General features: G+C 38.2%; 1 protein-coding gene across 6 annotated transcripts in view; it reads left to right on the forward strand.

The window, feature by feature from the left end:
• The window catches only part of SORCS2 (sortilin related VPS10 domain containing receptor 2), a 576,222-nt gene that overhangs the window by 445,941 nt on the left and 111,116 nt on the right, over positions 1 to 19,165 (forward strand). For all 6 annotated transcript variants that reach the window (XM_054203166.1, XM_054203171.1, XM_054203170.1 and 3 more), the window contains exons 4-5: positions 9,210 to 9,374; positions 14,595 to 14,668. In XM_054203166.1, the coding sequence (XP_054059141.1) occupies positions 9,210 to 9,374; positions 14,595 to 14,668 (239 nt within the window). The remainder of the gene's footprint in view (positions 1 to 9,209; positions 9,375 to 14,594; positions 14,669 to 19,165) is intronic.

Below are 19,165 nucleotides of genomic sequence, written 5' to 3' on the forward strand. Positions count from 1 at the left end.
CCAGAAGGAATACCCTCACCCCATAATTACCTCATGGGCCTTAGGAGTCATGCTGGTAAATCTTCTGATGGAAGTTTTCAGCAATACAATTCAGTTACGTCAAAACGATGCTTTTCAATAGAAAAAAAAAAAAAAAAGAAGTTTTATACATCATCTTTCAAAAGCTCAAATCAACACCCATCGCAAGTATACCTGGAGAAAACTAGCACAATGAGTGCCAGGGTATGTGCATTTACTATAAAACCCTACCTCAATATAAAATGGGTACTTTACAACTGCAAAAATCTAAGCCCTAATGTAGGAAGGTTTATTATCGACAGTGCTGCTAGAATCAGGCACAGCAGTACTGTATGCTTCCAAATATAAAAGCTGTATTCTTCGGTGAAGTCCGTTTTCTATTAATGAGATTCACCCTAATGGGACCAAAAATTACTTTAAAAGACATTTACTTTCTGCTTTTCAAGGGCTTTTTTTTCCAGTCCATTTGGACTGGATATCAAAGATAAGGCGAAATATTTCAATAGCAAGAGCTTTTATAATTAAGCTTTGTAGCCTACATAATGGAGATATGGCCAAATTCAAGTGAAAAATAATTACTGTTTTTCCAGCGCTTGCTTCTGCTGCTCTGCCTCTCTTTCTTGTTCCCCTTCCATTTTCTCCTTCAAAACCACATAATCAGTTGTGCCTTATGTATGAAAGGCTTGCTCAATGCAGCTCTCTCTCCCAGGTTTATATTTTTCCCTGTGGCCTAGGAGAGAAGAGCTCTTCAATCTCTAACTACACCCAGACCGCCATTAAGAAGAGCACCTACAGTTCTCAAAAGGAAGCAGGTGCTTCCTTAAAGGGTAAAGACTTCAGCAACTCACTTCTTAGTGCCAGGTACCCCTTTAGATATGGGAACATACAAGTTCAAAATACAGTGTGCGACACACCTGAGAGACTTTGCAGATGATATTAAGATGGGCAGGGTGTTTATTGTTTTCTGATCTTCAGGAACCGCTCCCATCACTAGGGTCATTCAAAGCTCTCAGTGATTTCAGCCAGCTGCTTCAGCGACTTTGGATGTAGCCCATCCGGTGGCATGAACCTGTGCGTATTTGCAGATGTATATACACACACATGCACACCTCCAAGTCCGGAAAATACTACTTATTCTTTATGATTTGTAACAGACTTGTTAAGTACATGGATCTTCATAAGAAGTGTTCTATAGAATTTGGAGGGAGAGGAATAGAGATAATTGGAAGTTCATTCCTCAACTGGCATAAGGGATATCTTGGCATGGCATTATGGCATGGCCTTTGGCTGCGAGAACACCAGGAACACGTTGAGTATTTAGGATTGGAGGTGACAATTTGTGCAAAGTGAGATTCCCCAGATTAATGTTTTAAGAGCTTCCTTTTCCAGCCTTCCCAGAAAATTCTTATGCAGCCTCATAATAGAACTGAGTTTCATAATCAAAGACACACTTGTAATATTTTTAAGGCATACTAATGTTTTACCTATTACACAAGATGATGAGGTCCTGATCGATCCCATATGACTGATATTTTTAACCACCACAACTGCCTGCTGTTCCTTCGTATTTTCTCCCTGTCCACTAATTACCGTCCACATAATTTCTCTTTGAGTTTACTGTGGTTTTTGCTGCTGACAAATTAATGGCTGGTGACTAGGAACAGTTTGACCTGTTCCTTCATTGAATGAGATCAACACACATATGCAGTCATTTGTTGTGCATCCATTATCCTGTTTGGGAAGCATTGTTTTATATTTTTTGCTCTGTAATGTTTGCAGGCAGAAGATTTTTGCAGGTTTATTGGCGATCTGCAAAATAACTTCTTAAATTAGATTGCAAATGTCCAAGCTAAAAAGATTGCTGTGTGCCTGTTCTGTCTGGGAAATACTAAAGTTTGTGGACATGTTGGTGAGAGAGTGAAACTTGCCCATTTCTGCTGTGCAGTCTAACTGCCTTTTTCTTTTTTTTCCCCCTTCAAGTCACACAAAATGTCCTTATTTTATGGGCAATACAAAACCTGGTTAGGGAACATTCCCCTGCTGTGACTAGAGTTGGAGCTATGCCCTCCCAGTGCTGTTCCCCACTCAAACTTCTGATGTTGAGCGTACTGGGAAAGACTATGTGATTCAGTTCCTGGTATACTGGAGTGCATAGTTTTAAATTAAACCATTTGAATGTGTAAAGATATCAATATGATGATCATCCCACAAAACATCTCAACATTAGGTTTTGCTCTATTTAGAGGTAGGAACTCTACAAAGGGTACATTAAATGATTGCTGTTGCCAAAGAATTAGCAATAGTCAGGCTGACGTTTGACCTTGCAGGAAGACCAAAGGACTTTTCTGTTTTCACTTTAAAAAAAGTAGTAAAAGTAGTATCTGTAACAAACAGTATTAGGTTCTTTTATGTCAATCTTAGGTACCTAATAAAGCTTCTGTTCCTCTCGGTGTAAGTTCAGCCTGTGCCAAGAGATCCACTGGATATATATTAAACATATTCCTTATTAATTAACTACTTGCTCATAACAGTGACAATGTACAGAAGATAAACAATGTATGTTTGTTATCTTAGCTCTGCAAGACAGATGCAAATAACACTAGAAAAATCAGCTTTTAAAGAAAGGACTGTCTATGACCATGTTGAGTACTGTTTCTCCTCTCCCTCTGCTGTGATCTTTGGCATATTCACACCTCTCAGTATATTTCAGGAATACAAAATTTCTTAATATGTGCCAGATTTTTAAAATTCTCGGCCTGGCAGCACGAGTTACTGCTCTGAAATGATCTTGAGCAGAGCATTCCTCATGAAAATCTGGCCTGCCACGCTAGTCAAGTGGCAACAATTTTTTGGTTCCAGCAGGTTATAGGTGGGTGAGATTTGTTCCCGTGGAGGAAGAGGTAATGATCAGCTTGCTTATCCTACCTGACACTTCTCTAAATAAGAAGACTGAAGAATTGGTATCCCCTAGAGAGCTGGCATAGTCAGCATCTTTGAGGTGTTAAGTTACAGAGATCTGGCAGATTTGGGTACATGCAGGTTTCCAACTAGCGCAACAGGGCAGGATTTTCAGGCTGGTCATTAACATCAGTCAGAATTTTTGTAGCTGTTTCTCAGTGGGCATTCATTATTATGATATGTAACCACCCTTAAACTTGCTTCCACTATAGTGAGTGCCCTAGAGAAAAGCCAACTATTTCAAAACTATTTCATTTTACTCTCAGATTATATTATTTCAGGCTTGCCTAGTTGCAGTGTAAGCCAGTTGTCCTCCGTCCAGTTGCTCTGAATGCGTTTTTCTGTTCAGGTGCTAACTCTGATGCTCATTCCCTCTTTAGCATGTTTCATGTGTTACCAGCTTCTCCAGTTGGTAACCAGCTCATTTTAAGATCCTAAACTCCTATTATTCACTCCACATCCTAAAGTGCCTAATATGTTGCTGGTACTAGATAAATAACCTTACAGCTTCCGATGTGATATTCCAAATGATTAATGAGCTGACCACAACACAGGGGAGAGGAAACTGTAATACATGCTTTCCATTAGCCCCACCAGGATTGCTTCATATGGCCTTTGATTGTGTCCTGAGATTATGTGATCTGTGTAGCGGATGTTTCTTGGGAGCCATCCTTAACGTTCCCAACTTCCTTTCTCTTATGGTGCTTCTCATAGAGACTAGTTGCTGTTTTGAAATGCATCTGTGTGACAGCTTGAAAGGGACTCTTCAAGAGAAAGTAAATACAAATTCTAAAGGAAGCTGTGAATGCTTACCATGAAAAGTAATATACCGTTCTGGGATGTGTGTACATTCACGTATATATGTATTCCGTCAGTGTGCATTTACACAATTCAGTTGCACACACAAGCTGATTTTCTAGCTCTTGTTAACTTTCAGTGATTCATTAGTGATTAGATTTGCTAATAACTAACATTTGTGAGGAGCGATTTTTTGGGTGCAACTTTCAGGGAAAATTTGCAAGATTAACGTGCTACCTGGAAGGCATTTTATTTTATACTCTGCTTGGAATTACACTGGGTCGATTCTTTAGATATTGTTTTTGCCACTATGAGAGTAAAGGGACTGTATTTCACTCTGCAGCTTTGCCACTCTTGAGTTATCAGGTCTTTCATACCATCCAAGATAAAAATCATAACCCTTGGCAGTCCCCTTTGTGTGTTTTATGAATGCTGTCTGAGAAGCAACATCTCATTTACAACTGGGACCAGGAGGCAGAGTAATTTCTGTGTCAGCCAAGCATATCTAATAACTTATAAATAATGTAAATTGTAAAAAAAAAGAAAAAAAAGAAAAAAAAAAGAAAAAGAAAAATAGATGAGTTAGTTACTTAATCTGAAAAACGTTGAGAGTGTGACTGCAGCGCTATGAAGCTTGATGAATACCGCCCCTAGATCGGCAGTATTGCCACAAAGACTATTTATCTTCAGAACTCATATAGGCACGCAGCTGTATGTGATGCTATCACTAGGACTTTGGTGCTGCCCTGTGCCCAGCAGCCTTGTCTCCAGTTTAGCTAAGAACCTTCATCTAGGCGTTAACATTACATGTTCTTAATGGAAATTAATTGACCTTAGTGGGGATGGCTCATAAGTTTGCATCATTGAGGTTTTTTGCTGGAGTGAGTCCAGCACTCTAGGATTGAATCCCCATAGCCAAATCCTCTATGTCCAGTGGGAGTTCCGTCTACTGGAGGTGACTGAAGAGGTGTAGGTGCTTCCTGGGCATGCTTGGCCTCTCGGTGCATGGATGCTCTGTGCTTAAATGAAGACTTTCTGTATTTTGATTTCTTATTGAGCCCAAAGGAGGTTTCTTCCTTCGAAGTCAGTTTAGAGTGCTCAGGAATATCAAGTGTCTTGATTTCAGACCATATGCAGGATTATAGAATTAAAAAATGGCATGTCTCATCTCTCTCGCCACTTACTGCGCAAATTTCCTGTGGCAAGTCAGATGCTGTGAGTCTAGAAATATCTTCATGATGGACATTTTGACTTTTTATTTTTCCCAAATTTAATGTGAGAAATACAGAAAGGAAAATAAAAGCTGGAATTAAAATTAAGATCAGTTGCTGAAGCTGAAAGAGCACAATTGTAATATGTTAGAAGATTGCCTTGTTTTAGAGAAAGTGCTGATTAAGATCAAATTTATCTTGAGTTTACATTTGATTGGACCTAAACTGAGGGGAGGGGGGGATATATTTCAGACACAGTGGAAATGATGCATGTTAATATCCTGTGTTTATTGCCACTTGAAATTACAGCATAGCTTTGAATTGCTGCCAATTCTACAGTTAAGTCTCCCTAGTAATCACTATGATTATTCCAAGTCTTCATGGTAATAGCGGGAAGAAGTATGATACACAAGCTACTGTAGCCTAAGCTGTCAGAGTCTTTTTATCCTTTGGGGTTCAGATTGTGATTCCACCCAGTAGAGGGAATGGTGAGACATGCACATTGGCCAATCAGTCCTGAAAGGGAGACTAAATAAATGGATTTAATTATGTTCTTTTCAGTTTTATTTGGCTTTTATATTACCTTCTGCCTCACTAACTTTTCCTGAAATGAGGAAAAACATAGCTTCTCTTTGGTTTTGGAATGCTTTAATTCATATGTTGGCATGGTGTAGTATTTTTCCATTTTTATTAGAAATTTTTTTTTGCTTTCCTTCCTGTGGCTCTATAACATATTCTATTTTTACTCATTTTCTTTACAATCCATGGGATAGTTTATCTCCTTGAAATATTCTTTTACCTCTGCTTAACTATTGGAAGTTGTAGATTTACGTCTGCTCTGAATGTATACACATGTGTTATTGTGGTTGATGGGAGATTAAGTAGTGAGGTCAGGGATAAACAGCATAATATAAAGTTACAATTTACTAAAAAAATATTAGGAAAGTCTCACAGGAGGGAGAAATGCTCTGTAAAAAGTTGTTTAAAAGAAGCTTAAGTGAAATTTACATGTGATTAAAAGCTGTTCTGGTTTTTGGATACACAATTATTCAAGCAAGTAGTTGTTTATTTTGAGTTAAAACCCTCAGCAATCACTGTTAGTCAGCTCTCCAGATAGTATGTCCCAGTTGCATCCCTTCATCAGTTGCTAGCAGGAAGGTTTTGCTATTTGTTCCACTTACAAAGTAAATAAAACTTGTTATGGAATGCATTTAATGTGGATACAATATTTACTCTGGAATATTTTCCTCAATAAGTAGTGTTAGCCAGCAGGCAAGTCTGAGGACCCAGTGTGTTAGCTGTGGGAAGCAAATCTGTATGCCTGGCACATAATGATCGGTTTAAGCTATTGAAATATAAATCAGAACAGTGAGTGAAATTGAAAAATATTTCATTAAATGAATTACGATGTGGATGTGAATAAAAGTATAGTTAGGGACTCTGCCATATATGCTTAGATGTCTACAATCTTTGGGCTGGTTTTTTTTCTGATAGATTTAACTCTGAAAGATACATAACATTTTTGAAGGGCAGCATTAGCAAATATCACAGCATGCTTGCATTTCATTATAGCTAGCATTTTTATTGTGACTTCAGTTTCTAGAATGATGTTCTCTGTAAGATGCTCTTGGGTGCTCATTGTGAAACTTAGATGTGCCTAATCTAAAGGCTCATTAACAGTGAAAACCACTCCCAAATTTATAAACCTAATTCCTTTATTATTATTTCAAAGCCAAAATTTTGGTATTTTTGGAAGCATAAGATTTCTTGGGCCAGAAAAAGAAAGCAAGGCAAAATACTGCTGTAGTCCAGAGATTACTGTTCTGTACAAGTGCAGTTTTATGCTTTTTCTGGAGTATATATGCCATAGTGATTTTTTGTCTTAGTTGTATACATTTTAAAAAAACATTAACAGGAGAGAATGAAGATAATGGTATTTACAGAAAGCGTTATTTGGGCTAGAAGGCTGTATCCAAAGATATTAAGCTTTCTATATGGAATTACTGCTGTACTGCTTCTGGCGATACAGCGTGGAAGCACTTGGACATACTGCTAAGCATGAGTCTCAGGACCAGCCCTCTGCATGCGTTAAAATGCGAGGAGGTGCCTGGCCACCAGCTTCAGCAGAAATTGTGGAGCTCACATTGCAGCCTTGCTTGTAGAGGTTGCTTTAGCACAGGACCAGGTCCTTCTTTCTGTGATCTGGTCTGGAACCAACAAGAATGAGCACTATATAGCTCACTCAGAATGCAGATAGTTTGGATTCATTTATTTCCAAGAAAAACTAGATATTTTGAGCCTGAGTTGCAGACGGTAGCATGGCAAGCAAAATACAAATCTCTGTGCTGGGCATAAACGCTTCTTCGCTCCGCCTTGCGACGTGAGCAAAGGGACAGGGCAGCACATTCAATTTTAGGTCGCTGCTGTGCCCTCTGCAGAAAACCTGCCAAATTCAATGTGTTACAAGAATCTTTGAATGCTATATGTAGGCCACCAGCAGCATACTGGGAGTGCACGTAGTAATAAATTAAACAGATCCTGTTTAAAGAGTTTACTGAGAGACAGGAGGCTATTGAATACGGTTGGAATAAGAAATGGCATTTGTGAAGGTGTCGTTTATAGAGGCTTTCCAATAAAAATGACAGAGTTTCCTACACTTGGGTAAAGTGTATCATTAAAAAAATACAAGATCATAGTAAGGTTATTGGCTATTACCTTGCTCTTCTAACTGACCTAGTCACACAGCTACTAGAAATAGGTTTGGCTTAACATATGCTTTAGTTTGGGGTTGCAGTGGTGGACTGTGGACCCTGAAGTATGTGCAGTTCTCTCTCTCGTTCAACAACGTACCTCACTATGTCCCCTATTTTAGGTATATGAAAGCTATGCAGAAATTAGTGCAACTTTGTATGTGCTTTAAGTACAAGTGCACATGCTTAAGTAACCTGTCAAATTACAGCATCTACAAATGTGGTATTTATAGTTCTTCCCCCAAGACCAATTGCAGTAAAAGCTCAGTCCAGCTCTCATATCTGTGTAATTCATTAGAAATTTCAAATTTTTAACTTCAGCTTTACTATAAAAAAAAAGGCTGCATAAAAATTGTACTGTTTTGCCTAATATATTTCCTTCTCTGTGTTCACGTTATTGTAATTCTGTTTGCACAACTCATTGCCATTTATCTCTGTAAGCAATTTACAGTCACTGTATCACAGTGATTAGGATTCTGTGGTGCCTTCTGCATCATTTGTTGAATATTCTAAAAACATTTTGAATTCACGATTTATTTATTTTTTTAATTATTTTTGAAGTGAGAGCCAAATAAAGCCCAGCTGGGCATTGAAAAAAATCCATATTTTGTTTGTAAGCTATCAATTGATTAAGGCACCTCTTTGAATGCAAACTGGGCCTGTTTGATCTGGAATGACAATAAAAATGTATTCTCACATTGGCATTTTTAGAACCACCTTATAACATGCTGGCCAACTGCAGAAGGTGGAGAAGTTGAAAAGAGTGAAGTTCTGATTAAATTGTGTGGGGATAATTTCTTAGTTGCTGACAGCGTGACATGAAGCTCACGGAAGGAGAGAGCTCAAGCTATTAGTGTGCTTGAGTTAAGGTATTATCTGGACCTGAGAAAAGGAAATGCAAATAATTGATGGGCATATTTTTCTGCATCAAAGTGAATTGCCATTTTATCCCAAATGTGTCAGCAGGAGGAGAATGGTGAAGCAATGGAGAGATGTTACAAACTAGTTCTTTCTCCTAGGCCATTCTTCTGATATAACAGTGATTATTTTTATATTTACTATTTATAAAGGCAGCCTCACTAGATAAAGTGATGTATTTATATGGACATATTAAAATGAGTCATTACTAGTATTAATTCTTTTTTGGTTAGTCTGAAGATTTTCTCATGTGGCCTCACACACCTTGCACAAGGACCAAAATCCAAGGCAGTCATTTTGAGTAGAGATGAGGAGTGATCAATTTGGAATGATTTGCAAGAGATGTTACAGAATTTAACATTGACGGATTTGGTCAGGGAAGATTAATAGGATCTTGCAGTCCTTATCTCTTTGGCGCTTTTGAATGTCTTGTCCACAAAATTTTGACAGGTAAGGTAGGTACAAAATCTGACTCTTATGCAAGAAAAATAAGGCTATGCTGTCTGTTATAAAGAAAAAAGTCTTCTGAATATATTTTGTTTGTTTTTTCTTTTAGATTATTCTTGTAAGTTCTTCCCATAATGATCGTGACCAAAGTCTTTTCATAAGCACGGATGAAGGAGCCACCTTCCAGAAACAACCTATTACTTTCTTTGTGGAAACTCTTCTTTTTCACCCAAAAGAAGAAGATAAAGTACTTGCTTACACTAAGGAAGGCAAGGTAAAGCTTGAAGATACAGTATTTGTTTGAAATTTAGGAATTTATTTTTAAGGAGATATAAAACAGTTCTGATATGCTGATTAGTGTTGGGTTTTATGACATATCAGTTGCCCAGAAGGGAATCATATGCTGGTGTTGAGGTTTATTAAAATATATCTTTTTTTTTTCCCCCCCCAGGAATTTCAATCCTGGCATTTTCAGTTGATATGGATATTGCTAATATTTATTCTCATGCATAAAATAGTTAAATAGTACCTCTGCAATATGCTCCTCCCTAGAAAGTGACCATAAGCAATTGCTCTGTAATTTATAGTGTAGTAGAAAGTTAATGAAGCTGAAATAGTGCATCCAACAGCCGTTCCTGAGATGTAATATAAAATAAACAGCACAGTCATACAGCAGAAGAGGAGTTGAGGAATCAGTGAAGCTGTAGAAATGTAGAATAATTCTCTCTCTTATGATGTATTTATACCACTTTCAGATTCAGGACTTGTATCATGTGGTTAGTAAATTTTGGCCATCTTTCAGATTTCTTCTGGTTAAATTATAAAGTCATTTTTTTGAATGGGTTAGGCTAAGCACTGATGAGTGCGCACACAGTTTGTTCATCCCTTTTTTTATCAGTTGTAAAGTCACCGTGATTCTGGTCCTTGTAGCGGTCTTAACTTACCTGCATCGTTACTCCTGTTTTAAACTGAAATTAGTAAGCTCCAGTCCATTTTAATCCTTGTCAGACTTCACAGCATCTGTATATTTAGGTGGCGAGATTGGTTAAAGTTGCCCATGCTACAGCCAAATACTGCACAGACTTCAATCATCATAGATTTCAATTTCATAGAATCGTCTAGGTTGCAAGGAACCTTTAAGATCATCAGCGTCCAACGATTTACCTAACACTGCCAAAACTACCACTGAGCTATGTCCCTAAGCACCATGTCTACCCGTCTTTTAATTACCTCCAGGGATGGTGACTCAACCACTTCCCTGGGCAGCCTGTTCCAATGCTTGACAAGCCTTTCTGTGAAGAATTTTTTCCTAATATCCATCCTAAACCTCCCCTGGCGCAACTTCAGGCCATTTCCTCTTGTCCTACCACTTGTCACTTGGGAAAAGAGACCAATTCCCACCTCGCTACGACCTCCTTTCATGTAGAGAGCAATAAGGTCTCCTCTCAGCCTCCTTTTCTCCAGGCTAAACAACTCCAGGTCCCTCAACTTCACTCCTCATAAGCCCTGTGCTCCAGGCCCCTCACCACCTTCGTTGCCCTTCTCTGGACACACTGCAGCACCTCAACGTCTTTAGTGTCGTGAGGGGCCCAAAACTGAACACAGTACTGGAGGTGCGGCCTCACCAGTGTTGAGCACAGCAGTACAATCACTTCCCTAGTCCATCAGGTCATCCTTTGGGATGTTTTCTGGGATATATAAGTTAACAGCTGATCCCAAAACAATTCATGTTTACAGGGATTTGCAGAAAAGGATAGAACTAGAATAAAAAACATAGCAAACCAAACTCAGTCACAAATTACATTAAATATTTTACTTAGCAGCTTCAATCCTAACACAATATGTTGAATGCATGTTATGTAAACAGAATACTTCAGGGAAGCCTGAAGTTATGAAAAGCCTATGTTATGAAACATATGTCAGTTTCAGTTTTCTTTCTGACATTAGATATCATTCCTGCATTCTGTGTAGTTACGGAATTGACAGAACCTTTAAGTGTAAGAGTCCAAAGAATTGTATTGAAGAAGTTGTCCAGCCCACAAGAAGTGCATAGAAATATTTGCCGGTAAAGAGGAGGAGGCAGAAGCACAAAGTGAAGCATTTGCTTTGTGCTTTGATGAATTATGCATGATAGGGATATTTTCACGCATTTTATACTTGGATAATATTCCAAAAGGAGTGATGCTATTATTTGCCACTCTTAAAATATGACTGGACAAAAAACCCTACAAAATATTCAGTAAAGCTCTGCAGGAGTAGCAGGAATGGTAAGGTAATCTGATGGACTTTTCTCAGGCGTTCAATATGATGCTAAAAGGAGTCAACCATAAAGACTTACTGGTGAAGTCTTACATGTTTACCTAAGATGTGTAGGAATAAAGGATGCCTTTTACTATAGCTGGTTCAGTAACCTGTTTAAATTTTGTATAACATCTGATATATTTAGCCTAGGGGGAAGAGGAAGTGATATTGGCAAAGGAGGAGCTAAACATCAAAATTGCAACATGACATAAAAAGAGGTCACTGTACTAAAATCAATGCTCTTCAGAGATAGCGTTGATCTGAATTTGGCCTAGGGAGATGGTATGCTCTACTATGCTTGAGTTTAGTAACTTTACCTTCACTGAAAGAAAGTAGTATCAATCTAAAACTCAGGAACAGCCATTACCTCCTGGTACTCAAATGATTTCTTACAGTCGCGCTTTTGAGAATACAAGGAATACAGGATCACGTCCTTCATAAATAGCAATTGGGCTTCTTTGTCTACTGGAGCATCACGGCCTTTCTCACAACTTCTGATTTGATTTAGAGCTTATTTTGTCTTGCAAAATATGCGTTCTTCTTTCATTCAGAACCCTAGATTTTGTTTAAATAAAGCTCTAGCCTCTAGCTGACACTATAAATGAATGCAAATCCAGTCAATATGGTTGGATTAATCCATTTACTGCCTCAAATCTATAGCTTCCTTTTCTGGCTACCTCAGTTATAATGAATAACAATTAGCTATTCACTGAGTCTATATAAATGCTTCTAGATTTTTTTAAAACTCGACAAGGATGCAGTAGATTTTAATTGTTCATTTAGAAGCTGAAAGGATGAAAAATGGTAAAACTGCGAAAAGCCTTTTCAATTTTTTTAAAAATTGATTCCACGCATTTGTTACATGGGTGGCAATAAACAGAATTCTAGCGTCTATTAGATGTGTAAGCCAGAGATTTTAGCTGTCCACTAATATAACTGTTTTCACCTCATAGTTAATCACATTTAATAGTTTTATCATATGTACCTGTTAAAAAACAAAACACATTTGAGTCACACATTGGTCATTTTTTTAATTAAAGGAAGTTGAATGTACGCCTAAGCTGGGTATGCATTATTTTGTATTTATTTCAAACAATGCATCAGTTAAAAATTCTTCTTAGTTTGGATGTGCCTTATCAATCTTATCGTACAGTAAGATTGCAAGGGCTTCCCCCTACACTAAACCAAACTGTTCATTCATAAGCTCCCAGACTTCAGTCTTAAATGTGTGTGAGGGCAGGTAGTTTAGGTTTGGTGGTAAGGATTTGGGTTGGTCTTTTTCAGCCCCTACTGCACAGACATTTCTGTTGTAATGGTAGGAATCTTCTCTCATTTTCTGCTGAAATTAGTCGATGACAAAATTATGTCCCTTTATTCATTTGCCAGTGTTGTCCCTTATCCTAAATAGCTCTTTTCCCTCTTGCTAGGAACCTCTTGAATTCTTGGCTTTCTTTGCAGTTTGGACACCATGGTTAGGGCAGAGCATTAAATGATCATCTCTTCCAGATTTATAGTGGTCTGCTGAGGCTGGTAACTGACTGAGCAGGGTCCACCCTTCTAGAAAGATGGTCAAACCGATGATTATCTTTTCTATAATGCCTGTGGTGATAAATGTTTGAAGAAGTAAGAAGCTCAGGTTCTCCGTTTTGCATGGTCTAGCCCATTAAAAGCCACATCCCTCCCTTCCAGGAGGTTGCGCTGCGCTATTTGATATAAAATGCACTGGTTGCAGCAAACCCTAACCCACGTAATAAAACTAAGATCAGAAAGTTAGCAGGCAAATCAGGAGCCTGGCTCTGCTGCCCCATCATTAACGCATTTAGCTCTGGGGTTGAAGACTTTTTGATCTGTGATCATTTCTGTCTATGCATTGACTGGGTGAATGCTAAAGTAAGCAATCTGAGTCCTGATAGTAATTTCTCACCCGAAATGTGGTCTACCTGCTTTAATTGAGCATGCAGTGGAACAAAGCCCAGTCATTCTGAAAGGCAGAGTAACTGGGAAATACTCTTTTATCTCTAATTCAAATTTTAGTAAATTTACCCATAGAATTTATGCTGAGATGAGTGACCTTAGCCTTTATCTTTACATATTAATATTGCCAGTGTTCTGTAGTAAAACATAATTCATAATCGTGGGGTGTTTTTTTTCATTTGTCATTGAACCTGTCATTTTAAAACAAAAACATTTCTTACTAGTCCTCATAAGACACTTTCCCTCAGAACCATCAGCGACTGAACTGGTGACTTACTCCCACATCAGAGAAGAACAGTTTTACTTGCCTTTTTTTTTTTTCCCCTATTAGAGATATTAAGAGAAAACGCATCATATGTAAATTGGATCAAAGAAGAAATGCATGCAGACAGCAGGGGGCTTTAAATCTGTCTTTTTAGAATTCTGATAGATATTTCCTATTTCAACCAGAGGAAACGCATTATGAAGGCAAATGCTGAAGGAGGGAGATTTTTGAATAGCTATTTTATATCCCACTTTATTCTGGGGGAAAACAGCTTTCATCTGCAGTCTTGATATCCATCCATATTATTAGCCTTTGCTTTTTTACCAGGGGTGAACTGTTCAGAGGGAAGGTGGAGCTGGAGACCTCGTCCTCCAGGCCATCGTCGGCCTCTCTGCTGAGTGACCATTTCTCATGGGTCACAAATTGGACCCACAAAACAAGCCCTTAAGTGCATCTCTCCTTATCAAATCTCTTAAGCATTTCTCTAACATCTTTTGGTCCTATTTTAGCAGAGTTTTAAATCCATTGACTTCCTAGCTTAAGTATTTTTGATGGAATTAAGGCTTGAAGCATAAAGGTAATATTTCTGCTTATTTGGCCAATGAATGGGAAGAAGGAGAAGAAAAGTGTCCTTTTACCATCCCTCTGTGAAATCATGCTGATGTAAAAAAGCATCTGACCGAAAATGAACTGTGAATTGTTTTCATGGTAAACAAGAAGACATTGTCACTGAGTTTTGTTCATTATAGATTATATTTTATAAGATTTTCTCTATGAAAGGTTATTACTCTGAAAAACCTTGTAGAGAACTCCTGGTAATGATTTTTATTTTTTTTTATTGGTGTACAATCTGTTATTTTAATAGTGACATAGGGCCTGTCTTTGAAGATGTACAACATTAACAGTTTCCTGTCATCCAATTTTTCTTTTTTTTTTTTTTTTTTCCTTTCGTAGGTTTATGTATCCATTGACTTGGGGAAAAAATGGATCCTTCTGCAGGAACGAGTTTCAAAAGATCATATTTTTTGGTAAGAAGTCTGTTATTTTCCAAACAAAAAAATGAACAGCAAAAAGTACTTCGTTCTAATCAAGAAAGATGTTTCCAGAGGTACTGATGGGGACAGTACAAGCCTTGGTGTCTTTTGCAATTTATATCAGTGTTGCTGCACATTGCAAATCCGTACTCGTGCCAGCGATCGTACTGAGTGTCAGCACGTGTAGGGGTTATAGGTCTGGATCTATGGAGCCCAGGATTTAAAGAGAGCTGTAATGTCCAATGAAATTGCTCTTTGTTTTACTGGTGAAATTGATCTTTAGAAAGGAGACCAGTCTTTTTTTGCAGAGAAAAATCTATAACATTTTTTTAAGCGAGGTTGAATCAGACCTATTAACTGGAGTCATATATAAACTTAAGCTATTAAAGAAACTGGGGAAAAAGATGACTTTATCGAGTACACGTATATCAAAGGATTTCATGTTCAGCTCAAATATTTTGCAGTCTCTCAAAATGTTTAAGAAGTGATTTGAGCAGGTTGACAAAATGTTTGAAGAATAAGTCAATGCCTGTTTTCTATACAAATTAAATTAATTTGGAAAGTGTATAACTCTTTACACTGAAATTACTCTTTTGATAGTGTTTTTAATTGATTTTGTATTTAAAAATGGTCAGTTTGCACACTCAATAGTTATCTGATTTCTGTTGAAAAAGCCAGAGAATTCCCCCTTTCACTTTTTACTTCAGTGTGTAAGTATGGACTATGCATAACTGTATCATTACCAATAATAAGTATTTTTTTATTACAGGATTAGTCATAACATGCTAGACATTTCTGTTCCCTAAATGACTTTTGATTTTAGTTCTAGAAGGACTCCGATCTGTGTCAATTACATAAAATATAATTATCCATATGTCTATGGAGCCATATCTGGCTTTCAGCAATATTTGGTGGTTTGCTAGTGGTGTTGCCAGTATTGAAATGGATCTACCTGATCTTGGTTGCAAGATTTGAGATGTGTTTGGCATTCATGCTGTGATCCTTCTTGTTCTTCAGGTAGTTGCTTTTCTCTTGAGTTGAAATAGATACTCCCATTGTCGAGGAAAGACAAAACAAACAAACCCCCAACCTGCTTAAACTGCCGGCGTAGCGGTTACAAAGCATGCAGAGCTGTTGAAATACCTAGAGAGACATTGGCCATTGGCCTTCAAAAAAACTTGGGGAGGTTGTGACCCGGGGCAGGGACATGTGGACAGGTTAAACCCTGTTTCAAAGGTTTGGAGCACAAGAACTAACCTACCCTGCTGCCCTGCTGGTGTAATTATCCCTGGACATGTAAAGGGAGCTTTTTCATGCTTCCGAGTGCCTCTTCTTCAGTCTGCAACCTACTTAGTGGCTGTACTTTTAGAACACAAGCCTGCGGTTGGTTTGTAGTAACACCCATCTGATTTACTCTGGTTTATCTCAACCTTTTCTACTGAATTACTTAAGCAGAAAGTGTCAGGCTGATTCACTTGCTCCTGCAAAATAAAGCCTTAGTGAAGAACTTATTTCTGCACAGCAGCTGGAGTTTCATAGGCAATACACTTTACAGGTCTCTTAACTACCATGTGAAAGGGTATAATTATTTAGAAGTAATACATTGGGTCAGAAATGTCATGTCTGCCTTAAAACTGATTTTTCTGTAGCAAGATTATATAGAGTGTAAATCAGGAGATCATGTGGCGCTCTGTCTTTAATCAAACAAATTTTTCAAATGTGTTAGGTCTGAAAACCGTCAAAGTTACTAACAGGTAAGAAAGAACAGTGGAAGCCTCTCTCTAGTCTAGGTATATATTTAGCACGCTTAAATTATGAAAAACGTAACATATCACTGAGATATGTGTCAGTTTTGCTCTGACTCAAACAATCTCTCAATAATTTTTGTATGTAAGAATTAAAGCCAGTAAGGCATGTTTAATATTAAGTCTGCATTTTGCTGTGTGTCAGAATCTTTATATCATTCAGACACAATCAGGGAAGCATCCTGGAGCTTCAATAGGAATAACTCCCATGTAGTACTTCAAAGTCATGGTTGTTCATAAACGTCACATTCCTCTCAGATAAGAATAATAAATTATAAAAGTCTGTACATTTATAACCACTAGAAGTATTTTCTAGGTTTTCGCTTTCCGCTTTTCTGTATGTAGACCATTCTGATTTCTCTCAACAGCTGTATCAGCCAGCAACAGCAAGGATTTGGGAGCAAATTAGAATCATAGAATCATAGAATCATTCACGTTGGAAAAGACCCTTGGGATCATCGAATCCAACCATCAGCTCCGCTCTACAAAGTTCTCCCTTACACCATATCCCTTAACACCACATCTAAATGACTCTTAAACACATCCAGGGATGGTGACTCCACCACCTCCCTGGGCAGCCTATTCCAGTGTCTGACCACTCTTTCTGTGAAGAATTTTTTCCTAATGTCCAGCCTAAACTTACCCTGCTGCAGCTTGAACCCGTTCCCTCCTGTTCTATCGCTAATTACCTGTGAGAAGAGACCAGCACCAACCTCTCTACAGTGTCCTTTCAAGTAGTTGTAGAGAGTGATGAGGTCTCCCCTCAGCCTCCTCTTCCTCAAACTAAACAGTCCCAGCTCCTTCAATCGCTCCTCATAAGATTTATTCTCCAGGCCCTTCACCAGCTTCGTTGCCCTCCTCTGCACACGCTCCAGCGCCTCGATATCTCTCTCGTATTGAGGTGCCCAGAACTGGACACAATACTCAAGGTGTGGCCTCACCAGTGCTGAGTACAGGGGGACAATCACCTCCCTCCTTCTGCTGGTCACACTATTTCTAATACAAGCCAGGATGCCATTGGCCCTCTTGGCCACCTGGGCACACTGCTGGCTCATGTTCAGCTGCTTGTCAATTAGAACCCCCAGGTCCTTTTCTGCCAGGCAGCTCTCCAGCCACACTTCCCCAAGCCTGTGGCGATGCATGGGGTTGTTGTGGCCCAAGTGCAGGACCTGGCACTAGGTGCCTCATCAGTACCAAATGATCCTTCCCTTAAACTTTCATAGAAATACAGATATATAAATATATTTTACTTCTAATATCATACACAACATTGCCATATAGAATCTGATGCAAGTGGGGGTTTGGACGTGATGGGAGTTACTCTGTCATTATATGAAACTTTATGGCCTTCATCACCCGAGTTATCTGAGTGCTAGATGGAAACAAGTATTTGTGTAGTTTTCAACAGATGTAAGAATACAGGTTTTGTCACACCTTGACTGTTAGGACACTAAGTCCAGTATTGTTTTCTTGGCAATATATAACATCTGGTGTGTTAAAGATAGGTTAAATTAATTCAAACTAATTGTACAGCTCTGTAAATGAGGGTGTGTGTCTTGCTGATACTGGCTGGTTCTGGGCAGATCTTTAGCAGATGTTTCTTCTTTGATTTCAGTCAGGCTTTGCCACTGAAGTTGATAATATAGCCTAAGATTTTTTTTCAGCCTGGTAAGTACAAATATTATCAGTCATAATATTTTCCTGTGCTTTGTAAAAACAAATTTTTTGGTGCCTCCAGCAGCAGCCAGATCTTCATGCATTTCCTGAAGAAGCATTTCTGTTTTAATCAATGAAAATCCAAATGCAATTAATTTAATGGCATGTTTTATGTATTTATATTAAGGGAAGGTCAGTAGGGACTGAGTATTCTAAATTATTTATGTTCTGATCTTACGCTGTAAGTTTATAAGCAATATATTAAAATCATCTTCTTGGCTTTATTTGCTTTTCAAGTGTTTTGCACCATCCCTGAAGTATCTTTGCGGATTTAATGTATGGAATTTGGTCTTTCATGATAGTGGAACTAATGGAAGGATGACTGGGACCAGTGGAAAGTGTATACTACCATCTCTATTTTAGGAGTACGGAATATTTTCTTCCTATTTGTGATATAGTGTGGCATTTTCTTACCCCTTCCCAGACATTTTACCAATTTGTTTCATTATTCTTTTGGAAAGGAAAATTGACCAATCCTTCATAGCAGTTTGTCTTCTCTTAGCATTTTAGGAAGCAAAACAGGATCCCTAGAGAGGTGATCATTGCCCCAAGCCTGTCAATGTTTAAGAGGCTTTTGGGCAATGTCTATAACAACATGCTTTAACTTTTGGTCCACTCTGAAGTGGTCAGGCAGTTGGACTACATGGTCATTGTAGGTTCCTTCCAACTAAAAATATTGTAGTCTAGTCCATTCTATTCTAAAATCAAAAGAGCTGTAAGGCTGCAGATAGAATCATAGAATCATTTTGGTTGGAAGAAACCTTTAAGATCATCAAGTCCATCTGTTAACCTAGCACTGCCAAGTTACCACGAAACCACGTCCCTCAGCACTACATCTGATAGATGTAAAGATGGTTTCAAAACATATATTCTAGGAATTTGTTTTGTTTTGTTTTGTTTTCTCATTCAAGTTAGAATGAAAAAATCAAAATACAGGGAAAAAACCCTGTTCCTAAATGATGGAAATACT

Source organism: Rissa tridactyla, chromosome 5, assembly GCF_028500815.1.
Source record: "Rissa tridactyla isolate bRisTri1 chromosome 5, bRisTri1.patW.cur.20221130, whole genome shotgun sequence".
Taxonomy (NCBI): domain Eukaryota; kingdom Metazoa; phylum Chordata; class Aves; order Charadriiformes; family Laridae; genus Rissa; species Rissa tridactyla.